Source organism: Protopterus annectens, chromosome 13.part0, assembly GCF_019279795.1.
Source record: "Protopterus annectens isolate FY-2018-M chromosome 13.part0, PAN1.0, whole genome shotgun sequence".
Taxonomy (NCBI): domain Eukaryota; kingdom Metazoa; phylum Chordata; order Ceratodontiformes; family Protopteridae; genus Protopterus; species Protopterus annectens.
Window position 1 is genome coordinate 470,195,699 of NC_056747.1, and position 24,914 is coordinate 470,220,612.

A 24,914-nucleotide genomic window follows, 5' to 3' on the forward strand; every position below is an offset into this window, starting at 1 on the left:
CCTGTCTCATCCTACAGGGATAGTTCATCCAGACATATCAGGTCTCAGGCTGACAGCATGGTTTCTCCAGTTCAGATGATGGCTCTCTTCCTTTTTATCCTCTCAAAAGGCTTCCACTAGGAGGTTGTACAGACGTAAATGGAAGAGATTTTTGATTTGGGCCCTACAAAGAGATTTGGACACTTTTTTTCTGTTCCATCTTCTGCGATCCTAGATTTTTTTGAATCTCTCTTCCACAATATGCTAGTTTTTCTACTATTGAAGCCCAGCTGGCTGCTATTTCTAGTTTTCATTCCAGCGAAAATCATATTTATTTAGTTTCTTCTAAGTTGTGCAAGACCTTTCTCAAAGGCACCTTTTTACATGGGCCCCAGTCAAGTATCCTACTCCTCTTTGGGACTTGTCTGTCTGTCTTCAAAGTTTGACTTTCTGCCGAATCAGACTTAAAATTTTTGTCCTGTAAGACTCTTTTCTTAGTTGCCATTACATTAGTTAGATGAGTATCTGAACTTCAGGCCTTTTCTTCCAAGCTTCCATACCTGGTCTGTCATAAGAACAGGGTGTCTTTATATCCTAATGCATCCTTTTTACCTAAGGTGGCTTCTGAGTCTAACATTAATCAGGCCATCAACCTCAAGGGTTTTATTCCCAAACTTTTCCGATTAGGGTGAATATATACTTCACCCTTTAGGTGTATACAGACAACTTCGATTTTATCTTCATCGAGGCAAAGATTTCAGAAAATCTGATTAATTAACTTATCTCATAACAGATTGTGCATGGCAGTTTCCAAAGTGTCTTTAGCCAAATGATGTCATATCCTCTAAGCCACGAAGAGCACATTCAACAAGGTCTATAGTGACCTCTTCAGCCTTTTGGTTAAGATCTTCAATAGATGACATCTGTGCAGCTGCCACTTGGTGAAATGCTCATACCTTTATTGCTCATTACAAGTTGGATTTAATTTCTAGGAACTGAGCTGCCTTTGGCTGTGTAGTACTCCAAAATATCATTCCATGAGGACCACACATGGATTATCTAGCTGGGGACTCTGTCCCATCAGTTGAGGAATGAATGAAAATGACTATATCAGATACAAAAGTTATGTACTCACCATAACGTTGAATCTGTGTTGTCTATTTTCATTCTTCCTTAGCTTCCTACTGCCTTAACCTGCTTCCCATTCTTCCTGGAGGACATATAAGGGATGTTTCTTACGAACTCTTCATTCCTTGTTGGAGATCCAATTTTATCTCTGTTTCTTTTCTATATAGAATAAACTATTGTTTATGGAGGCAGCAGAGGTATGTTAGGTCGATGAGGCATCATGGGTAAAGGAGGAGCTTGAGAGTTGGATCCGTGAATCTAGTGAAGCAGCGGAGCTGGATCTAAGGTCGGATCCAAGACTCATCAGTTGAGGAAGAATGACGATGGACAACACAGATCCATTGTTATGGTGTGTACATAACCTTTGTATTTTAATAATGAACTAATAATTTGCTTTCTGCTTATAAATGTAGTCTATGCCATCTATGTATCACTTATTGCAGCTGTAGTTAAGAAACCACAAAAAGTGCCCCACATATATTGTAGTTCTTTTATTGCAAACTGCAGTATTTATATGCTGAAATGTTTAAATATTGTTATATTTCCTTTTTAATAATGAAGCATTTATTTAATTTCATTCATTACATTTGGCTATGATGATCCATTTTGAATAGTCTGAAATTACACAACAGTAATACCCTTAAAAGTTAACCCACAATCTGTATGGCTCCCAAGTACGCAACGATGTCCAGAAAGTTTAGGATTTTTACTTGGAAGTCTTTGCATAGGTATTTTTGTAACCCAAGAAGATTTCAAAGAATTTTCCTCAGGTAGATAGCAAATGTTGGAGGTATAATGGGGAGGAATGAGGTAACTGGGAACGTATGTTTTTGGGAATGTAATGAGTTGCCAGATTTAAAAAAAATCCATGCAGACTACTCTTTCAGAAATATTAGGTGAGCAAATGGCTGTAAACAAGGAAATTATTCTTTTGAGTTGGGACACAGGGTCTGATTTGCCTTGACATAGTAAGGCCTTTTTAAGTTTAATTATGTTGGCTGCCAAAAAAGCAATTACTAGAAAATAGAAATCAAAGTTTAAACCAACTGTATTTGAAGTATTCAGTATTGTAAACGAGATAAAAGAATTGGAAGAGGGATCTTTAGAAAATAGTAATTTATGTAGAAATAAATGGAATTTATGGGACCAGTATTTGCAGAATAATGTTCAGCAGGAGGAGTGAGGTTTAAGAGAAAGCAGGAATTGAGCATTTTATGTAATGTGGGATTGATGACAGTTAAGAAAGAAAACGTGATGTATAATTTGCGTAAACAGAAAAATTATCATATAGTTTGCTATTTTTTCCTATTAATGTAAGTGTGCCTGTCTCTCAAGTAAAAATTTAAAAGAGATGTTTATAAAACAAAAATAAATAAGTTGACCCGCAATCCAGGACCATAATTAAAAGACACTGGGTAAAAAGTTATCAATGTTGTTGTTTGTCTTTTCGGCTTTTCCCGGTTAGGGGTCACCACAGTGGAACTCCGGTCCGCTAATGATTGACAGCAGACTTTTTATGGTGCCAAGTTGCCAGCCCAGCACCCAACCTTCAGCGAAGGCACGCCCATTCATGTATGTCTTTCGGAGGCCACTTGACCGCGGGAAGGATATGTAGACTCCACACAGAAGGCACTCTAGCCGTGAATCAAACTGGAGAACCTATTGCTGTGAGGCAATAACGCTACCACAGAAAGAGGTTCTCATGTTCGATTCATGACTGGTAAAAAGTTATCAATACATCTTATAACAAAAAAAAAAAAAATATCAGTTTCTCATTTAAATTTATGTATGTGAGTGGGCTGACTCACAGGCACTTTTCAGCCATGGCCCAAACCATGTGGCAATAGTAACTTCAAAAACAAAATAACGGCACTGACAGGTATAGAGGCAAATACATTTCTCATAAATAAGAATGTAAAATCTTAATACATTTTTTGAATAAAGAAAGCTAGAGCTATATAATCCATACATGTTTAAATGACAGATGAATAATGTATTTTACTGTGGAATGTACTGTGCAGTCAGTAATAATTTAATACTATAGTCTAAAAATGTGTACATTGATGTTCAAATTTGAAATTACAATTTATGCAGCAGGATAATTATGATTGTTCTACTTCAGATTGCATTATTTCCCAGAAAAGGACAGTTAAATTTCATAAAGCTTTACTGAAGAAGTCTTTGATGATGATCCTGACACACTCGACCACATCTGCACAGACTCAAGCCACCAAGCAGCATCAGGCATTGTTATCAGTGCACATTGGCACTTACTAGACTCCAGAAACCCACACCTTCCACCACTATATGCCATAGAAACATAGTGAGATTTCTTCACTGGGAACTGTTCCCTAGGCACATGAAACCTGAGCAGTCTATTGCAGTAGCCCCACCGTCATTCTCCCAGAACTAGATTACAAGAAGTTGACTCACTGACTTTGAAAAGTAAGGTTTCAGTCTTAACCCTGGCAAACGGGTGCTAGTAGAGTTTCACAGTCGTACAGATTTTAACTTTTTCTATGCTTTAATCACCACCACTGTGTTTATTGCACAACATGACCAGACCAGGGCCAAAGCCTGCCACTTAAGCATTTCACTCATGCAACCAATATGAGCAAAAGTGGTATGTGAGAGAACTCCACTAGACAGACATATCTTCTGAAATACAAAAATATACTTACAAATAAAATGTCAATAAACTTTTCACTTCTATGACAACTTTTTTTTATAATTTATTTCTCCTACTAATGTTCTTACGTCACCAACTCATTTCAGTTTACTCTGTAAAGCTGGTTACAAGACAAATGTGTCTGTTTTCTGCATGCACTGTTGGAAGGCATTTTATAGCACAGATATCAAAAAGTGTTCATTTTGGGTAATTCTGGCTACTGCGGACGATGATCAATCCCAGTCTGATCACAAGGTCTAGTGTACATGGAAAGATGTAAGTGAAGAAGAATAATCAGATTACCCAGTTTAGTAAACCTGTAGGTTTGTCACCCCCCCCAAAAAAAAAAAGATCACTGTGTAGGTAAAGCCATAGTAAATGTTCCTTAAGGCCTAATACTGACTACTAGCTGAAGAATTACCCTTCAGCTCTGTGCTAAATTTAATTACAGAACTAGATAAAAAATACCTCTAAAAGCAACCTGATGTAGTGCTCACAGTATTAAACTAGGATAATATAACATATTTACAAAACAAAAAAAAGTTTTAACTGAAGAAAAAATAGAAATATTCTATAGAACTTGTGGCATTTTACATTTTGCCATCGTAAACATTATGTTTGTAATCATGTGAAGAAAGGAGAAACCTGAGGAAAAGAAAAAGTAACATGCAACTAGGATAATCTCCATATGGTGTTAAGGCAGCCCAGAAAGGGGAATTCAGCTGCTTGGTTTCACTCCATCATAAACACTGTGCAACTGTTAATTAGATAATATCCATTATGTCTGGATGCTCTAGTAGCTGTCTGTTTGCCTCTCTGGGTGCTATTCGATCATTTATGTGTACTGAGGTTGCTACCTGTAAGTCTTTCTCAACAGAACTAAATTGCCAACAGTGCCACTCACTGTCATTTGCCAGTGTTGGTCCTTTAAATATCTGCATGTTTGCTTTTAGTTTGGTCATTCATCTAGCCACAATACATCAATTTCCATTTTATTTACCAGGTTTGCATTCTTGCCAGGTCTTTCTGCTGCTTTGCATTTCTGCCAGAGAAAAATATGTACATTGACAGTTTTCTTGCATGCGCTAAAATACCAGTGATAGTTTATTCTTCTTTTTGGTAGTATTTATTTTTCCTGAGTATCTTGAGCAGTCTGTTTCTGCCACTTTTCCTTTGGTCCAACACTTCAGTATCAGCCTTAAGCTGTTGGCATGCCATTATTGAAGTAGCTATCAGCTATTCCTAAGTAGGTATGATCAGACTCGCAGGACATGTTGCACACAGTGTAATAATTTTAGCAGTCAGATACAAACCTGTTGAATTAACAAACATGAACCTAAACTTTGACAATATCACATGAAGGTAATTGTTTAAAGTAACTGCATGGCTATTGTTTTTCACATGAAATGCTTTCATTGAAGCTGTTTTCTGTGTTCTACAGAGCGAACGAACAAAAAGGCAGCTGAAAGATCGAATAAGTGAGCTGGAAGCAGAACTGGCAGAGCAGACCCATCTGAAACAGCAAGCACAAGATGAGAAAGAATTCTTGAGAGTGGAGCTTGATGAGTTAAGGAAACAGTGGGAGGACACAGAAAAAGCACAAAGAACTCTTACAGAAATTGAGAGTAAGAATCCAGTTAATTTGATGTTTTCCAGCTATATTTTATTATTTGTTTTTAGCATGCTACATGGGACTGTTTAGGATGCTGCAAATGTAGCAAAGCCAGTAAAATTTTCTATTTTTTTCAAGTATCTGTTATATAAATAGTTATATAGTGTCTTGCAGGCTGTGCAGTTTGTGGGAGAGCTCAATGTGTAGGTAATGCACACGTGTTAAATTTGAAATGTTTATTGTATTTTATTTTATAATTTGGGAATGTCTGAGTTGATGCAATCCATTTTCAGCAGAGGCCTGAAGGGAAAAGCTGCATTAAAATTTAGTACAAAATGTGCATTCTCTAATACACTGCAACAAAGCAATACTATAGACCCCAGGTAGTGAAGACATATGCTGCAGGAAATAAGCAAGTAACATTACGCATAATACTGACTAAATATGTGCAGACTCTAAATATATGTTGAAAAATAGGATGTAGTATTTTACAGTTCAATGTGTAGGCATGTATTGTTTATTAAAATGTAATAAGTATAACAAGAGCAATAAGTTGCAATGTAAATTGGAAAGGGGGGATGATGAAGTGTGGAGAAATTCAAGTAGGATTACAGAGACTAGGCAACTGGGGTGAGAGGCCAAGGTACTGGGAGCAAATAACTAGAGAGGGATAGATAATAGAATGGGATGAGGCCAAGAAGACATTTGTAATGCAGGCTAGAGACTGCCTTCCTTACCAGGAATTCATAGCCAAGTATAGGCTAAGGAGAAAGGAATAGGGGAATCCTAAGTGAAAGATCTGTTCTGATAGAATTTTAAGTTGAATCTAGAACACAAGCTGTTGTTAATGAATCAATCAGAGGAGGTTAGAAAAGGTTGAGAAGAAAGATTGGATAAGCATTTTACAAGGGAACAATGGGAAGAAGCAAATTACTTGAAAATAGAATTTTGGGATCAATACATGCAGAATAATGTTCAGTAGGAGAAGGAAAGCAGGAATTGAGCTAAGTGTGGAATGTTGGACTGATGATCGTTATAAAAAGAATATATGTGATGTATAATGCATGTAACTGGGAACATGTTAATGTGGTTTATTTTCTTTTATATTAATGTATGTTTACCTATGTCTTAATTGATAATTTAAAATGTGTTAAAAAAACAAGGTACAAAGATTTCAGCACAGAAAAAAATAAGATCGTAGTATTCACACAATGTATTAAAATATCTGAAATTGAGATTGCGTGGGGCCTGACTTCTGAGATGGCTGCATACTGATCATCTGGTTCATTTGAACTCTCCCAATGTGAAAACAGAAGCTGTGAAAAAAGGGCCAATTAAACTTTAAATTTTACTGCCTAGGTACCAACAAATAAATTTGGAGAATCTGAGAGAAAAAATTGAGCAGAAAAGGAGAAAACTGTGGCTGGGAAGAATGTTGCAGCTGTTCTACAAAAAGCAGTTCAAGTTACAAATTTGGTACAGGAGATGAGTTCCTGTAATTTACAGGAAAAATTAAATAAAATTCATTTGGAAATGTTTAAAATAAAAGAAGCACTGAAGGAATGTATCAGACTGGAAAAAAATGAAAAAGCTCTAACTAGCTATTGAGGTGATGTGATAAAACTGCAAAAATCAGAGGATTGAATGAAAAGAGTTAGAAGATAGTGCACACTGAGAAACCCTGAGAATTACTGCAGTACCCAAGAAACTGCAAGGAACAGACTGCATTAATTTTATGAAAGTACAAATAAGCATCTAGACTGATGTTCCACAACCAGCAGGATTTATTAAAGATCAAGTGCAATCATTATACCTACCTTTTAAAATACTGAAATTTTATATTCGTCTTGCTCCTCTGGGGTTCTGATTGCCCTAAGAGGCATTGCTTGTGGAAAATGAGCATGCAGAAGTCCACAAACTAATCTGTAAATGATTGCAATTACCATACTCGAATAGTTCAGATATGATTAGCTCCTTCCAGGTCAGATGTTGTGCCATAATGACATGGATGATTGGAATGCCTTTTCTGAGTACAAAACAAGAAGGGAAACCAACTGTAACAATGGAGGATGTGGAAATACCATAGAGATCTGGCATTTTTTGTTTAAGAAAATCCACACCTGTACACACAAAGTAATAATACTCCACTTTGCTTGCTTTATCCCAAGTCATTCAAAATGTTTATCATTGTACCCATACCTCATAACTTCTTGCCTCAAGAATTTTTTACAAAGTGTGCAGTAATGGGACTATAAAGCACTTGATCAGGGGCATTTTTAGAATATTACTGTAACTCACTTAAAATTTCAACTAAACAACAGCTTGTGCATCAGCACTGATATTTAAAGCAGTAAAAATGAAACTGTAAAGTCTAGCATTATCTACTATAATCTTCAGTGATTTACAGAAAATGTGTATTGCTCCACTCATTCACATCACCACGTCACACACAGCATCTACTTCTGTCTAGGCAGCTGACGGCATCCTGCTAACAGCAGTGCAGTATCACTATTTTAAAGTTTTGTTTTTTCCCCAGAATGTCAAACTGTAGTATATTCAGAGTACAACAGCTGAATATTTAGCAACGTAAAAGTATATAATGACAGATGTGGAAGTATTTAAACTTTTCATTGATCATTCGTTTGCACGTGATCTTTAATTGAGAGGGCTCATCATGTGTTTGCTTCAAATCTAAACATGAGAAGAAACCAAGACCCATAATCTTAAAGACTTGATTCTGAAAAAACTGTGGAAGAAAGGGAAAAAAGTATTAAAACTTGGGGACAGTATTATTTACTGTATGCCAGGCAAAAGATAAACAAGTTTATCCCAGTCAGGAAATGTCAAGAAGGTGTGAAATTTAAGCTCCTGCATCCGTCTTCAGAATATTTTTTTTTCCTGGAGGATCAAATGCATTTCTGATATAGACAGAACATAAGGAGGAAATAAAAAAAGTTTATCTAACAGAGACCCAGCAAATAGAAGGGGGACTTTGCTTCTCATTCTTCGAGAATAGCAAAGCCCTTAGAGAGACTTTGCCAGTGAAACCTTTTCTGTTGTTCCAAAGGAGAATGCTTGAGAGACAGAAAAAAGCACTGGACCTGACTAGAAGAATCTGAAGTACCTTGCACTTGAATCAAAGAGTTGTGTTGGGAAATGTAGATGTCCAGCAACATTCTGGTTAGTGAATAAATGGTATACTACATAGCATCAGTCTCCTTGGATATAGGAATAGACATATGAAATGTTGCTTTGCAAGAAAAAGTAGCTGAGAAAGACTGGAATGTTGTTGACTGTGTTAATCTGGTGTATGGACTGTAAAACATGTACCCCACTTTGTCATTAATGTTTTGAAGGGCACTGAAGTGAATAAAGAAGTAACTTTAAGTAAAACAGTGTTTTTCTTAATTTGTATAAAAGATTTCATGATGTAAACTGCATGTTATATTGTATTATAAGGGGTTTAAGAAGTTTGCAGTCACAAGCGTCCATCCCAAGACTTGGATGATTGGTGCATGTACTGTCTCAGGACCACTGACTTAGAGACCCAGTGCATTTGTGACAGTTTTGGTTTAAGGGCTGTTGATGAAAGAAAGGACAAGCTGGTCCTGAAGGGTCTTTTACTCACTGTGGATGCTTCCTCTTCCTCCACTCTGACTAACAAACATGACCAGAGGGGACTACAGAACCCAACTCATTCAAGTGGGATCATAAATGCACAACTCCCCCTTCTAGCCAGCTAGATCTGAATCCCAGCATCCCTATCCCCTTTTTGTCAAGAGGGGCTCCTTCTGACAGGGTTCATTCACCCTTCTTCCCTTCTGCTGTCTAGGAATTTTCTCTGGCGTGTTTGCTGTTTCTGCCCCAGATCCAGTCCTCTCTGGTTCGTGCCCAGTCCTCAGAGCCATCTTCTAGAAGGTGGGCCTTCAAGCCTCCTTTGGTGGCTTCTTCATCACAGTCAGTCTGATCAGTTGGGAGTTTGTGACCTGCAGATTTGGAACAGTTGATTCAATCTTTCCTGCAAGCCCAGATGGAGTTAGGCCTGATCCTTTAAGCCTCAGGTCAGCTTTGGCACCAATGAACTTCTTTACTTCCTCAAGCCTGAGGGCTCTGTGGTTCCCAGAACCAGTTGCGTCAACACCTTCAGGGTCAGATTCTGCAGCTTGGCCAATTTCAGCTCCCACCCCTGCCTTGGCCTTCTCAACTCCGGCTTTCTCAAAGTTAATTGGACCTCTTAGCTGACCCTTTGTAGCTGGAGTTTCCAAATCTGGTTCAACATCTCAGGATTTGTGGTTGTCCTTCCTGCTCAGCACTTAATGTCTCTCGATAGTTTGTCTCCAATCTCATCATTGGGGACAGGTTGAAATGGCTCTGGAGTCTAGCATGTCCTTGGAGTCTTCAGATCCCAGGGTGAGGGCTCTGAGTGGCTTGCTTCAGTCTGTGCCTTAATTGAGACAGAGTGATCAGCACCAGTCAGCATCCTTCCCTCTTTGTCATCTGTGCCTGTGGACGCACATCAGCTTGCTCAGGGACAAACCACTCTAACTGGCCTCCAGACCACCCTGCACCCAAGGTACCTGCCTCTTCCTGTTCTCCCCAAATTTTTCTGAGTATGTTAGTCATGGCAAGAGGCAGTGTAAGAGAATTACCTGCATTCCCCTGAGGAATCCCTCACTGAGGATACCAATCTCGAGGGGGGTCCCCAAAATTCCCCTTGAGATGATGCCTCTTTTGGCATCTTTATGGAACTGCTTCACCAGCTTGGGGGGGGGTTAAACAACTGAAGGCCCCAACTCAGGAGGAGTCTGTGTTTCTGGATGTCCTGGGTGGTTCCATCTCTGGATGCACTTATTGACTCGTCTTGGAGGGAGCCCGATACTTTGTAAATTCCCAAAAATCCTAATAAGATCTTGGACCCTCACAAGGATTGACAATGCTGAAGTAAGGTTCTCTCTCTGTTGATGCTATTGTGGTGCAATGTGAACATCTTCATCTTGGGAAAGAGTTAATCGGTTCACCCCTCCTATAGGGAGTCTATAGCATTGGAACGGTGTTTATCAGCCACTTTAGCTTTGAGACCATTAAATTACCTGGCTCACTTCATGAGACTTCAAGACATCGTGTCTGAGTGGTTAAAACACAGACTCCAGTGTCTCAAAAGGGTGTGGAGAGACATTTACCCACCTTGCAGTCTATTACTAATGTGTCCATGCATGTGCTTTCCTATGCAGCTGATGGTACATCCTGGGCTGCTGACATTTGCACTGCCATGCTTGGATGAGATTGTACACCTCTGAAGACTCCTTGAAGGCATCTTTTATTTATGCCCCCTGGGATGGCTCTTAACTTTTAGGGTCTGTGGTTAAAGACACTTTCACCAGGAACAAGCCAGATAAAAAGACAATGTCTGCTGTTGGAATGCATTTTGCTACCCCCCCAAATGGACCTTCTTACTGGGGGGTGTCTCTTCTTTCAAAAAGTGCAGTAGTCTTTTCAGGATGCTCCTGCAGAAGGTTCTTCCTGTAGCAGGGGGTAACCGAAATGGGCGCTGCGCACATGGGAAGGGGTGGTCTACATAACTAGGGCTTCTGAGTGAGGGCCTTCCAGTGCCCATGAAGGGTTTCCCACTCTCCTGCTCTGGAGGCAGTCTGGAGTGCTTGGTTCTCTACCCAGAAGCTTGGGAGGCAATCATTTCAGATGTATTGGTTGTTACATATTCAAAGGCTACACAATTCCATTTTTATGTCTGCCAAAAGAAAATACTAAGCATCTTCTGGACATGCCATTCCATCAGAGAAAGGATGCAGTTATCGAAATCCAAAAGCTGTTAGTAAATCAAGTAACCCAAAAGGTCCCACCATATCAGTGTGGGTTTGGGGTGTATTCCAGGTGCTTATTTGTCCCAAAGAAGAGCAAGGACCACAGACCAATTTTAAATTTAAGCAGATCGAATCAATTTGTAAAACAGACCGAGTTCTGGATGGTCACAGTGCAGTTCCTTCTACCTCTCTTGAGGAAGGATAATTGGATGTGCTCACTCGTCATTAAGATTGCCTACCATCCTATTAAGATGGCAAGGCAATTCAGGAGGTATCTATACTTCAGGCTGAGAGACCATCATTATTAGTTCAGAATGCTGCCCTTTGGTCTCACAATACCCTACTGGGGTGATCACCAAGTGCATGAAAGCTTTGGCAGCCTGGCTCAGGCTGCAGGTTTTCCGGGTCATCCCTTACCTGGACGATTTGCTTCTCACCACCTCCCATAAGGACATCACTTGTTAGGGCCAGGGATTATTTACTCTAATTGTGTCTTTCCTTGGGAATCACTATAAACTATCAGAAGTCCAGCCTTCAGCCAGTTTAGACATTGGAGTTCATAGGCTGCCAGTTGAACACATTATTTCTGAATGCAAAACTCCTGTCAGAGAATCTACCCTTTGTTCTGAAGCCAGTTCCTTTACTGTCTTACAGGAAACCCCCACTTTCCCTGGTTCTCAATTTCTTAAGTGACATGGCTGCAGCAACCTGCTTAACTCCCCTGGTGAGGTACTGCATGAGGATACTGCAGTGGACATTAAAGATGCAGTGGCACTACTTGACATACCCTGTGGAATTTCCCATCCTATTGACAGAAGTTTATTGAAATCAAGTCAAGTGGTGATTGGAGTCTCCCCAGGTGTTGGCCTGGAGACCGTTTGCTTTTTTTTTCCACAGGCTACGGTCACACCAGACGCACCCCTTCTCGGGTGGTGGGGGGAGCACTTTGAAGAGAAGACAGTCCAAGGGACCCTGTCTACAATTGAGGTCAATCTTCACAACAAAGTCTTGGAGATGAGGACAGTCCTTATTGTGCTGCAAGGCTTTCAGGATTTTCTCCTCAAAGGCTTGCTCTCAGTGCAGACAGACAATGTTGTCTCGTATCTAAACAAACTGGGAGGAGCCCAAGCTTATCCTCTTTGTTGGGAGGCCTTGAATGTTTGGCACTGTGCTATATTATCTCAGTGGCTTCTGGTAGCAGAGCACATGTTGGGGAAATCCAGCATTTTGGCGGACAGTCTAAGCAGGACCATTCTTTTCACAAGTGGACCCTAAGTCCATTTGTTGTTTCTTGGATTATTTTGATGGAGTGGCGCACTCTGTGTTCCAGTCTGTTTGCTTCCCCATCCAACGCCAAGTGCAGCTGCTGTTACACCTTAGTTCCTCCACAGGGACAGTCACTTAGGGATGTTCTGTATACTTGGCCCCCAAGTCTCCTGTATGTGTCTCCTCCTTCCCCTCCATTGCTAATAAAGTTCCTCCAAAAGGCTGTCCTTTGAAGAGTGACTCTGATCCTCATTGCGCCTTTTTGGTTTGTCAGGTGTGATTCCCTTTTCTGTTCTATGACCTCTTCTGGGATATCATGTTTGGGTGCTGGATCCCATTCTGGATCTGATTTCTCATCAGGCATGATTTAACCCCCCCACCCTTTGGGCACTCATGTTAACCGCAGGAGTTTCTCCAGATTTCCTGATGGCAAGAGAAGCCAGTTTCTCAGACAGGTCCTTATTTTTTCCTCTTCTCAGAACTTCTCACAAAGTCTACACTAACGTGTAGACACTTCACCTTTTGGGTTTCTTCTAAAGACTTAGGACCCTTTTCACCACCATTGGAGGCTATTCTGTTTTTCTTGCTGAGTTTATTTCATTCAAGATCAAGTTATTCCACTATTAAAGTGAAATTGGCAGCTGTTTCTAACTTTCAGTTTGGCAGAGACAGTATGCCTGTGGCAGTGTGAAAGGTTTCAAAGTCTTTTCTCAGGGTAACCTTTTTATTGTGGCCTCCTGTTTGGGACACTGTCCATCTGTGGGATTTGCCTTTTATGCTTTTATCTGCTTGCTGGACCTCCTTTTGAGCCTTCAGAAACAGTTTCCCTGAAGTTGTTGTCTCGAAAGACTCTCTTCATGGTGGCTGCTACTTCGGCCAGATGTGTGTCAGAGCTGAAGATTTTATCCTCAGTACCTCCATATTTCATCTTTCATACAGACAGGTTATCTCTGGCATTGGAAAACCGTTTTTATCAGGCAGTTTGTTTCCTAGTATTTTTTCCCTGGATTTTCAAACAAAGGAGAATATTTGCTTCATTGTCTTGATGTTCACAGTTAATTGAAATGTTATTTGAGTAGAACCATGTCCTTCTGAAAGTCTAATGAATTGTTTATCTCCTTTTCAAAGGCCCAGTTGGGAAAGCCAGTGTGTAAGTCGACTCTAAGTGGCTCTCTGAGGGAATTTCATGTTGATAGTTTGAAAAGGGAAGAGTTTGTCTTGCAAACTGAAGGGTCACTGTATTAGAGCTATGGCTACCTTTATGGCTTTTTTTTTTGAGAGCTGCTATAGATGACATTTGTGCTGCTGCTGCTATTTGGGTGGGTTTAAACACCTTTGTGTCTCTCTGCAAGCTGGATATTTACTTAAGGTCTAGGAACTCATTTGGTTCCACCGTATTGCAGAATGTGCCCTCATAGGACCTTCCTAGGATGTAAAGTGGCTGGGGACTCTCCCACAGGTTGAACCTAGATGTAGAAGACAACATCACATACAAAAGTTATGTACTTACCATAACGATAGATCTGTCAAGTCTGTTTCTGTCCAGTTCAGCCATCCCTCCCACCTGCCCCTTCTGTATTGTTTCTCTCGATCCTTGGATGACCAAGTCATGGAAGGTTCTTCTCGTCATTTCTTTTGGAGTCCCTGGTGCCATGTTTTAAGAATTAGCAGTAGAAACTGTTGGGAGAGCAGGAAACTCGATCTCAGGTACTTCAGTGTAGAGCTAGGTATTATGGGAAGAGGAGGCAGAGCTCGAGGGCCGACTTCTTTTGGAAATGGTCAGTCTGAGTCTGATCTGATAATCTCCAGGTTGAACCAGACAGAAATAGGCTACATGTATCTATCACTGTGGTAAGTAAATAACTTTTGGTTTCTTGCATTTGCAAAGTTATTAGCTATTTTGTCCATTAGCAGATGCTCTCTCTGGGAGACAGGAAGTCTACAGGTACAGACAGTTTTCTATCGGAAGTCTGAATATTGTGTTCCGAGTTAAATTTATAAAGCTTCTTTCAGGCACGTGCAGAGTTGCTAGCTGTTTTTTTTTTTTCTCATTGTTAACTACTTTTGCATGGAGATGAGTTGTCAGCAGGTACAAGCAATTAATTGTGAGGGCTTTGGGGGCTCTGCTGAGAGAAATCTAAGAGGTACAACGTAATTAACATTTAAAGGTACAGTGGCAAGCAGTTCAGTGAAAAATAGAATTTGAAACATTGGGAAGCGAATACGTTATATAAGTAGCTGCCTCACCAACAGCTTTAATGCATTTAAAGTAAATCTCCACCCTCTCCTACAGTTTAAATCAATCCATAGATTACTTTTCTTCCTATAGTGTGGTTCAAGTATTCTTTAAATACCAGACACCTGCTTGTGCTTAATGAAACTTTCATCTCCTTCCCTTGAAATCAAAGGAAGGGAAAGCACACCCAATTATTTTTTTATTAACTTCTCACATACTTTGGCAGAGGAATTTGTCTGTGCATGATGACATAGCCTAGACACAGAGAAATATGTAGATGCTCTTCGTGTTTTACTGTTGCAGTCATCACATTTGGGTTATCTTGCCAGGGTAGCCCTCTGCCGGCCCAAATACCAGAGGCTTAGTATTTCTGCATCGGTTGCTGTTGCTTGAGGACTGATGTCAGGTCATCAGTAGTATAAAGTAAGGCAGCTGACACCATTACATCAGTCTTTCTTGCCATGGAGCCCAAAGCAGAAGCAGTTTACATGAGTGCCAGTCGGCTGCTACCTGAGTTTTCGTCTCTCAATTGAAGTTGAAGTCTTCTAAAGCTAAGTACCCCATTGGGGATACTTTTTTCTTGCACTAACCGATGTCAGAAAAGGTTAACTATTGTCTCGCCTGTGGAAAGCAAATATCACACCGAGACTTCCACTCTTACTGCATCACTTGTTTAGGCCCAGACCATGACATCCCCCATTGTCACTTCTGTGCTTTGTTGAACATCAGAACTATCCATCGTCGGGCCCTTATTGTAGCCAGACATTTTTGCTTACAGTCTTCGAATTCCGATATGGCTTTTGTAAGCCATCCAACAGCAGATCTTCCGAAAAATCGTAAAGATAAAGACAGAGACAGACTGCACAGGTCCAAACATACCGACGATGCTTCCGTTAAGCTAATCATCAGTCCTCCGGTACTCAGTGAGGCGCTTTTGCAGCCCCTGATGGCCGCTTCTTTTGATTTGCAGGCTGCTACCGAGACCCTTTGGAGTCTGGTATGCCACAAAACTCTTCTTCGACTAAGGATCCTGCGGTCGTCTCTACCTTGGATTGGTTCGGAGCCACTGAGCAGGCACTGACTTCCGAGGAAGTCCTTCGCACTACCGATTCTCGGCATAAACTGACGTCGTCTTTCGCGGCTACTGTTCTTTCAAAAACAACCGAGTTTCTTAGGCCCAGGGTTCGAACCACACCCAAAAATACGACAACCCACTCTCAGGCGCCTGCTTCCTTGCCTCAGTCTCAAATGCTTAAAATGGCAGAAGACCTTGTCATGCTGATCAGGGGAAGCCAGGCTACCCCCTCAAAAAGGAAAAGAGATCTGTCCCCTGTAGTTCTGTCTGAGCAAGAGTCAGATGAATCTGATGCTTCTGACTATGAAGACATGCAACCCTTCTCCACTTATGGGGATTCTGATGTAGAGGACTCCATTCCTTCAGCCTCTCCCCCAGAAAATTTTTCCTTTGGGGAAAACCCTGTGTACTTTAAGGGAGCATTTCCAATTGGAGAGTCAGGACTACCCTCAGTCCAAAAAGAGACTCAGGGAATTCTTAGATCTTCCTCAGGACATACCCTTGGCCATCCCCTCAGTCCTGGATGTTGTGGATGATGTTTTCCTTGAATCCAGCCTGACTCCTGAAGCCTTACCTCCTGCTCCCAGAAAACCTGACAGGTACTATAGAGTCCCTGACTCGCACGGATATCTTTTTAAAAATGAAACAGCTGACCCTGCGGTCATTTCTCAAGGCCCAAAAGGAATAAAAGCACCTCTGCTAAGAATCCCACACCCTCGGACAGGGATTACGAGCATTGGATAGATGGGATAAAAAAGTATACACCTCAGCTGCTCTTGCTATCAGGCCACTAAATTGTCAGTTCCATATGCTGAAATTTCAGCAACATGCTCTAGAACTCCTTAACAAAAAAATGTCTTCCCTTCCTACTTGGCCAGAATCTAAAGATTTACAAGACTTAATGCATTCTGCAAGCCAAGTAACTAAACACACTTTGCACTGTGGTTTTGATGCCCTAGAAGCTTCTTGCGGGGCAGCAGTCACTGGATCTGTCATTAGAAGACATGCATGGCTTAAGGAACAACCCCTGCCAGACCATGTCAGATCTAAATTGTTGGATGCCCCTCTTTCACAAAGATAACTTATTTGGTACTAAGGCAGAAGAGGTCTTAAAAAAGATGGAAGAAAAAGCAAAACCTATGCAAACAGTTAGTCCCCCAGCTTCAGTAGGCATTGCCCCTCCAAGCACTGGTAGTTTCCTGCCCCGGGTAAACCAGCCCAGCCTAGGCCCCGTGGAAGCAGACCACCCAGACAGCAGCCCCAGGGAATGCAGAGATCTAAGCAGTGGATTACCTCCACTTCAAAACCAGGGAGTTCTAATCCACCCCTTTATGGTAAGAACTTACAATGACTCACCTCCTCCTTCGCCCCCCTCTGCCCACCTTAACTTACCCCTAGGAGGAAAACTCTCATTTCACTCAAGCACCTGGGCCTCCATAACCAAGGGCCAATGGGTTCTGAACATTGTGTCTCAGGGATATACAAATTCTACTTCCATACCCTTCCAACCCCAAAAGGGTTCCCAGATCTACCATCAAATCAGTGGGCAGAGGCTCAAAAACAAATCCTTCGCCCTTCTCTCTATGAGAGCAGTAGAGCACGTTCCTACCGAACAGATAGGCCAAGGCTTCTACTCCAGACTTTTTCTGGTACCCAGAAAAGAAGGCACCTGGTGCCCCATCCTTGATCTAGCTATTCTAAACACCTTCCTGGTGATCCCAAAATTGAAAATGCTCACCCTCCAGCAGTTGCTACCCATGCTTTCCAAGGATGCTTGGCTAGCCACCCTAGATCTGAAAGAGGCCTACCTCCACATTCCTATCAGGGATTCATGCAGGAAATATCTCTGCTTCAGGGCAGGATCTCAACACTTTCAGTTCTCTGTGCTTCCCTTTGGCTTATCTACTGCTCCCAGAGTTTTTACAGAATGTCTGGCTCCGGCCATTGCATTTTGCAGACAAAGAAATATTCAGATTTGCCCATACTTGGATGACTGCCTTATTCAGGCAGACAGCCAGGAAAAGCTGCTCAAGCACCTGGCCTTTGTAAAGACACTACTAACCTCCCTAGGATACACAATCAACTAAAAGAAGTCCAAACAGGTGCCCACGCAAAGGATAATCTTCCTGGGAGCAAGTCTGGACACAGCATCCCAGATGGCATTCCTTACACCAGAGAAACAAATTTTCCTGACAAACTACTTCTCTCAACTAACCACCAGGCCTCAGCTATCTGCAAGGAAGATCCTGCAAGCTCTGGGGTTCATGACATCTTGTATACTACTCATTCCATATGCCAGACTGCACATGAGGAAACTTCAGTGATACCTTAAAGAGCCTTTGGTGTCAACAATCTCAAGACCTGGAAACTCTTCTACATTTAATTCCTTGTTTCAGAAAGGAATTTCTTTGGTGGGTAACAGCATGCTCCTGCAACAAGGGACTGCCCTTCTCCCCAGCCCACACCGCCCAGACCCTCACTACAGATGCATCAGACTATGCTTGGGGTGCACACCTGGATGGCAGGTGCATACAGGGCCAATGGAGCCCTCAGGAAATCCCTCTGCACATCAATCATAAAGAGATGGCTGTGCAGCACGCATTGATAGCCTTCAAACCCCTTCTCTCTCCAGGGGTTCTCCTGATCAGAACAGACAACACCACTATGATGTGATACATCAACAAGCAGGGTGGGACGCACTTCTACTCTCTATGCAGGCTGGCCATGACCCTTTGACTCACAAGCTCTTCCATGCAACTACACCTGTTAGCACAATTCCTACCAGGCTTTCTCAACTCTCTGGCTGACCAATTAAGCAAAAACCTTCTGGACCCACATGAGTGGCAACTCAACAGAAGTACCTTCACCCTAATAACTCAGAAATGGGGAACCCTGAAGGTCAACCTCTTTGCCTCCCACACCAACCATCAGCTCAGAAAATTCTGCACCAGGGAGCATCACTGCATGGCTTGGAAAGTAGATGCCCTATCCTTCCCCTGGGTCAATCTATGGTTCAATGCCTTTCCTCCCCTACCTCTCATCCCAAGGGTACTGCTCAAAATAAGGGAGGAAAAACCAAGAACCATTCTTATTGTTCCAGACTGGCCCCAACAACACTGGTACCCTTTGCTGCACAGCCTGTGCCTGCTGTCTCCATGGCATTTTCCCAAATTGCAGACACTCAGTTGGCAGCTTGGCTTATTCCCTAACCCCGAACCTATCTGCAATGTTAAGTAAACAGGTTTTGGATGTTATCCATGAGGCCAGACCTCCCAAATTGCAGACACTCAGTCTGGCAGCTTGGCTTATTTCCTAACCTCGAACCAATCTGCACTATTAAGTAAACAGGTTTTGGATGTTATCCATGAGGCCAGACCTCCTAGCACCAGAAAATCTGATGCAGATAAATGGAAAAGGTTCTGCACCTGGATCCATGCTAAGGGAGTCAATACAGCACAGCCCTCCATCCCTCTCATCATGGATTACTTAGCTGACCTACTACACAGTGGTCTCCCTTTCTCCTCTATAAAAATTCATGCCTCTGCTATTTCTGCTCATTTTCCCACTGAGCAGCCCCTTTTCTCACACCCTTTGATCAAACTGTTCCTCAGGGAGGCTAGCAACTTAAGGCCTCCCAGAAGGGCACCAACGCCAGCTTGGGACCTTAACTTTGTCTTGGAAAAGCTCACCCTGCCCCCTTTCAAACCAGCTTCTTCTGCAGAGCTAAAATTTCTCTCCTGGAAGACAGCTTTCCTTCTGGCCATCACTTCAGCCAGAAGAGTCTGAGCTGCAAGCACTCATGGCTGTGGAACCCTTCATCATCTTCCATACAGACAGGGTATCCCTCAGAACTAACCCATCCTTCATGCCCAAGATGGTGTCCAGTGTGGGTCTCAACCAATTCATTCATCTGCCCACATTATTTCCTAATCCACAGAACAAAGGGGAAAGGATTCTGCACTCTCTAGATGTGCACAGACAGCTCCAATTCTATCTAGACAGGACTAAATCCTTCAGAAAGTCTGATCATTTGCTGGTTAACTTTGCTACAGGGAAAGAAGGCAAAGCCATCTCCAAGCAAACCATTTCCAAATGGATAGTACAGTGCATCCATTTCTGCTATGAACAGCATGGAAAGCCTCCCCCTAAGGGGGTCAGGACACACTCCACCAGAGCAGCCTCCACCTCTGCAGCTTTCCTAAGAGGAGTCCTCAGCAGGAATATCCTTGAGGCTACCACCTGGACATCTGTTCACACTTTTACCAAGCATTACCACCTACCTGTCTTCTCTAAATCCAGGGCAGGGTTTGCCTCTGCTGTCCTGCAGGGCATCATAGCCAGCCCCTAGTTTCCTTGACTGCCTCCACCCATTTCCTCAGCTTTGGGAGTCTGCCCAAATGTGATGACTGCAACAGTGAAACATGAAGAACATAGTACAGTTGTGTACACTTAACATAAATGTAGATGTTTGAGTGTATTCACTGTTGCATTCCTGGTTTCACTCCCTCTTTCCCACTTTTTTCTCTTTCTTTCCTTACAAGGGACACATTGGTATTTATTTTCCAATGGTGGGCTTCTTCCACCAGAACCTGGCCTCCTACTTTGGGGACTCCTGACAGGTTAGGGCAAGAAAAACTGATGTAATGACGTCGGCTGCCTTACTTTATACCACTGATGACCTGACGTCAGTCTTCAAGCGATAGCAACTGACTCAGAAATACTAAGCTTCTGGTATTCAGGCCGGCCGAGGGCTACCCTGGCAGGGATAACCCAAATGGTGATGACTGCAACAGTGAATACTCTCAGACATCTACATTTATGGTAAGTGTACACAGCTGTACTTTTTTCCTGTCAGGTAATACCCACAGTCTTGATTTGGCAATTAGTGTTACTGATAACAACAGATCAGTAGCTGCTATAACAAAACAGTGTTGTCAAATTGTTTTCAATTGCCTTTATTTCGGAGAAAAAGAGAAACAATATCTGTGCACCTAGTTGATAGGGTTACCAGCTCTATCTCTTTCTGCAGAGCATTACTGATTTGGGGAATTCTGTCCTTGGATAAGGAATGAAAAAGGCAAATATCCTGATATTTTACAAGAAAAAATACTTTTTTTACTTTTCTTTAGATGTCACAGAAGTTTTGATACTACATTTAAGTCTTATATTACCATATACAGTAGTATAACCAACACTGTACATTACCAAGTCTTTATTTTGTTAATAAGATGAGAATTATTTTTCATTTACTGATGGCATGTTTTTTTCTCTTGGACAATTCCAAGTTTCAGTAAGAATGTCCTACTTTGGACATCAAAAAAGATGGCATTCCCTTTGGATGACAACATATTTTGTATAGCGATCCACTTTTACTTGGTATTTCTATAACTGCAACAGTTTTATAGAAAGTAATTTCAGTGTTAGGCACAGAAGTAGTAATTTATCATGCCCAAAGATTATGGTTTTGATGAAGTGTTAGTATGCTGCAGTAGAACAAATCAGTGGGTATCCATGCAACAGAAGTGGAAAAACATAATTTACAAAGACATTTGTGCCTCATTTTAAAAATCTAGTAACATAAATTTCAAGAGCAAATAGTTGTGTGTGTTTATGTGTGTGTGTATATATATATATATATATATATATATATATATGTATGTGTGTGTGTGTGTGTGTGTGTGTATATATATATATATATATATATATGTGTGTGTGTGTGTGTGTGTGTGTGTATGTATATATATATATATATATATATATATATATATATATATATATATATATATATATATATATATGTGTGTATATATATATATATATATATATATATGTATATATATATATATATATATATGTATGTATATATATATATATATGCATATATATATATATATATATATATTCACTTCATAATCTCGAAATACTGAAATTCCAAATTTCAGTATTTCGAGACCATGAAGCCGAAAATCCATAAACCCGAAACCTTGGAAGCGCAAAATTTAAAATTGCAACTTCTACACTAAACATACCGCAGACACAAACACAAACATGCACCTCCCTTCACATAGACAAACACCTACCCTACATAGAAGCACGGGGACAAGCCCCCCACACCCCCCTACTTAAATATACTAACTCCGAGGTCGCACTACACAGACAAACACGCAAAAACACCACCACACAAGCTACATTCCTCTCACACACACACATCACACTAACAAAACACACAGACACGCACTAAAGCCCTTACCCAAAACCTGTAAAACACAAACACTTACCTACATGTCCAACCACCCACTCACACACCACAACACCAGAACCGCTAATTCAAAATCTCCGAACTTCGGGATTTTGAATTTCGCACTTCTGGGGTTTCGGTATTCTGCACTTTCGCCCTTCTGGTCTTGGGCTACTGAAATTCGGGATTTCAGTAGTTTGAGATTCTGAAGGTAACCCATATATAAACTGAAATCTATGCTCTTTGTTTGCTTCCATATGTTGATATAGAGCATTACTTCTCAAACATAATCTGATGTCACTCGTATGTTGCAATATACGTTGTTTTAATATTCTATTAGTCTTCCCAACATAGAATGCTTGGCATGATGTGCACTCAGCTAAATGCACCACATTTTGAGTTCTGCAATCTGCATTCAAGCCATGGTTTGAATGTAATATGGGCAGTTCTGACAATAAGATTGTTGTTAATCAACAGAAGTATAATAATAACTCGTTTGTGAGAATAAATCTACATTACAATAGTGATATTGGTGCCATTTCCCAGGTGATAAAAAAGAACTGGAAAATGTTACATACTGATGATAAACTGAAAGCACTAGTATGTCCCAACCACAGATTTGTTTATACTAACAGCCAAAATCTGAAGCAGATTTTATGTAAGAACATACTTCCCAACAGATCCATAATACATAGGAAGAGGTTGGGAACTTTTAAATGTAAGAAATGCAAGGCATGTCAGTATGTCAAGGAAAATGACATCTTTGTACACCCTGTGTCAGGTAGGAAGTATACACCTAAATTATATGCAGATTGCAGAACTGAAAATGTGGTGTATTTAGCTGAGTGCATATCATGCCAAGCATTCTATGCTGGGAAGACTAACAGAATGTTAAAACAATGAATATTGCAACATATGAGTGACTTTATATCCGCGGTGGTACAGCAGTAGCGTTGTTACCTCACAGCAAGTGGTGCTCCTGTTCGATTCTCAACTGGAGTGCCTTCTCTGTGGAGTCTTCATGTCCTCCACGCGGTCGAGTGGCTTCCGAAAGACATGTGTGAATGGGCATGCCTTCGCTGAAGGATGGGTATCTGGCTGTCAACTCGGCACCATAAAAATCGACTGCCAATCATTAGTGGACCGGAGTTCTGCTGTGGCGACTCCTAAAAGCCGAAAAGACAAACAACATGAGTGACATTAGATTATGTTTGTGAAGTGATGCTCTATATCAATATATTGAAGCAAACAAAGAGCATAGATTTCTGTTTATGGTGGTTCCAGTGGGTTCTCTTCTTATCCTGTATGGTATATTTTACCCCTGTGGACTTTTACTTCTTCCTTTGCTGCTTTGGATTTTTATTGTAAGAATAAGAAAGGTTAGAAAAGATTAGGAAGAAAGCCTGGAAAGGCAACTTATACAGGAGCAATGGGAGGACATGCTGTATGTATGGCTTCCAAGTATGTAGCAAAGTCCAGAAGGTTTAGGATTTTTGCTTGAAACAGATTTAAGAGATTTTTTCCCTTAGGTGGGATAATGGAGATATGGTGTGAAAGATAAAGGTAACTGGGGATATGTTTTTTGGGAGTGTAATGAACTGGCAAATTGTAAAACTTCCCTACAGAATACTTCTATTAGAAATGTTGGGGAATAAATGCCTGTAACCAAGGAAATTATTCTTTTGAGCTGGGATACGCAGTCCAAATCTGTACTTAATAAGGCTATTATTAAGTTTAATACTATTGGCTGCCAAAAATGACCAATTACTGTAAAATGGAAATCAAAATCTAAATCAGCTGATAAAATAACTGGAGGTAAAATCCTTAGAAAAGTAAAGGTGGTAAGTTACATAGAAATAAATGAAATTTGTGGGAACAATACATGCAGAATTATGTTCACAAGGAAGAATGAAGTTCAGGGGAAGGCAGGAATTGATCAAATTATGTAATGTTGAAGTGAATGATTGTTAAAAAGAAAATGTATTTATAGTGCATGAAAATAATGAAAATGTCAGTATGTTTTTTTCTATTTATGCATGTGCACCCATGTTACGTAAACTGATTAAATAAAGATGTTTAAAAAGATTAAGAGGGGTTTTATCAAAGAAAGGAGACTGCTAAACGAGACATTGCAGGAAGGAAAAACTTTGATCGGGGGGGATTTGTGGTTGGGTGTTGTTTAGAGAGGGGTAGAACAAGAAAAGGATACAACAGGGACTGAATAGAGGATCGAAATGAATGTAAATGTGGATGGTGTTAAGAGGGGTTATATAAGCCTTATCTAGAAGAAATGCTTGAAGTTATGTAATGTGCTGTAAGGTGGTGTAACTACAAAAGCTTAAAAAAAATACAAAAACAAAGATCAGAATAGCGCCAGTAGTGTTTGAGATGGTGGGCAATATTTTGAGAGATCTAGTGGTGACAGGCGTAGGAAGCTTAAAGCAGTTCAAAAGTTTTGTGTCACTGGAGGTTAAGACAGCTGTGCTTTTTGTGGTAATGTTTAGAAGGATATGTGGCTAAGCATCAGGTCCACATTTGTGGAAACCTCTTTCACAGGGAAAAACAGTTTAGTTTGTGCATCAACTTTAACAAAAAAGACAAAAACGGTATTTTCTGCTTGAGGGCAAAATCTCCTACCTTCACATATCTAAATGTACTACCTGTAAGATCATACATTCTTGAGGGTAAGGACAATTCATTGCACCTTCCTCCACCACTGATTTTTGATATTGCTTTTTCTCTAGTCCTATTTCAGAGAAATATGGGAGTTGCTGAAACTAGTTCAGTGATTCCCATTTTGTCAGAACACAGCTCAGCCAAATGTCAGGGAACCCATTTAGAGTAGAGTTTTGGTTATATGATACCTGTAGGATAGTCACAAGACAAGTCAGAG

At 40.8% G+C, this 24,914-nt stretch overlaps 1 protein-coding gene across 1 annotated transcript in view; it reads left to right on the top strand.

Annotated features, from left to right (window-relative positions):
• Positions 1–24,914, top strand: part of HIP1 (huntingtin interacting protein 1) — a 2,554,439-nt gene that overhangs the window by 1,822,872 nt on the left and 706,653 nt on the right. The window contains exon 14 of the mRNA XM_044054110.1: positions 5,217–5,400. Within this exon, the coding sequence (XP_043910045.1) occupies positions 5,217–5,400 (184 nt within the window). The remainder of the gene's footprint in view (positions 1–5,216; positions 5,401–24,914) is intronic.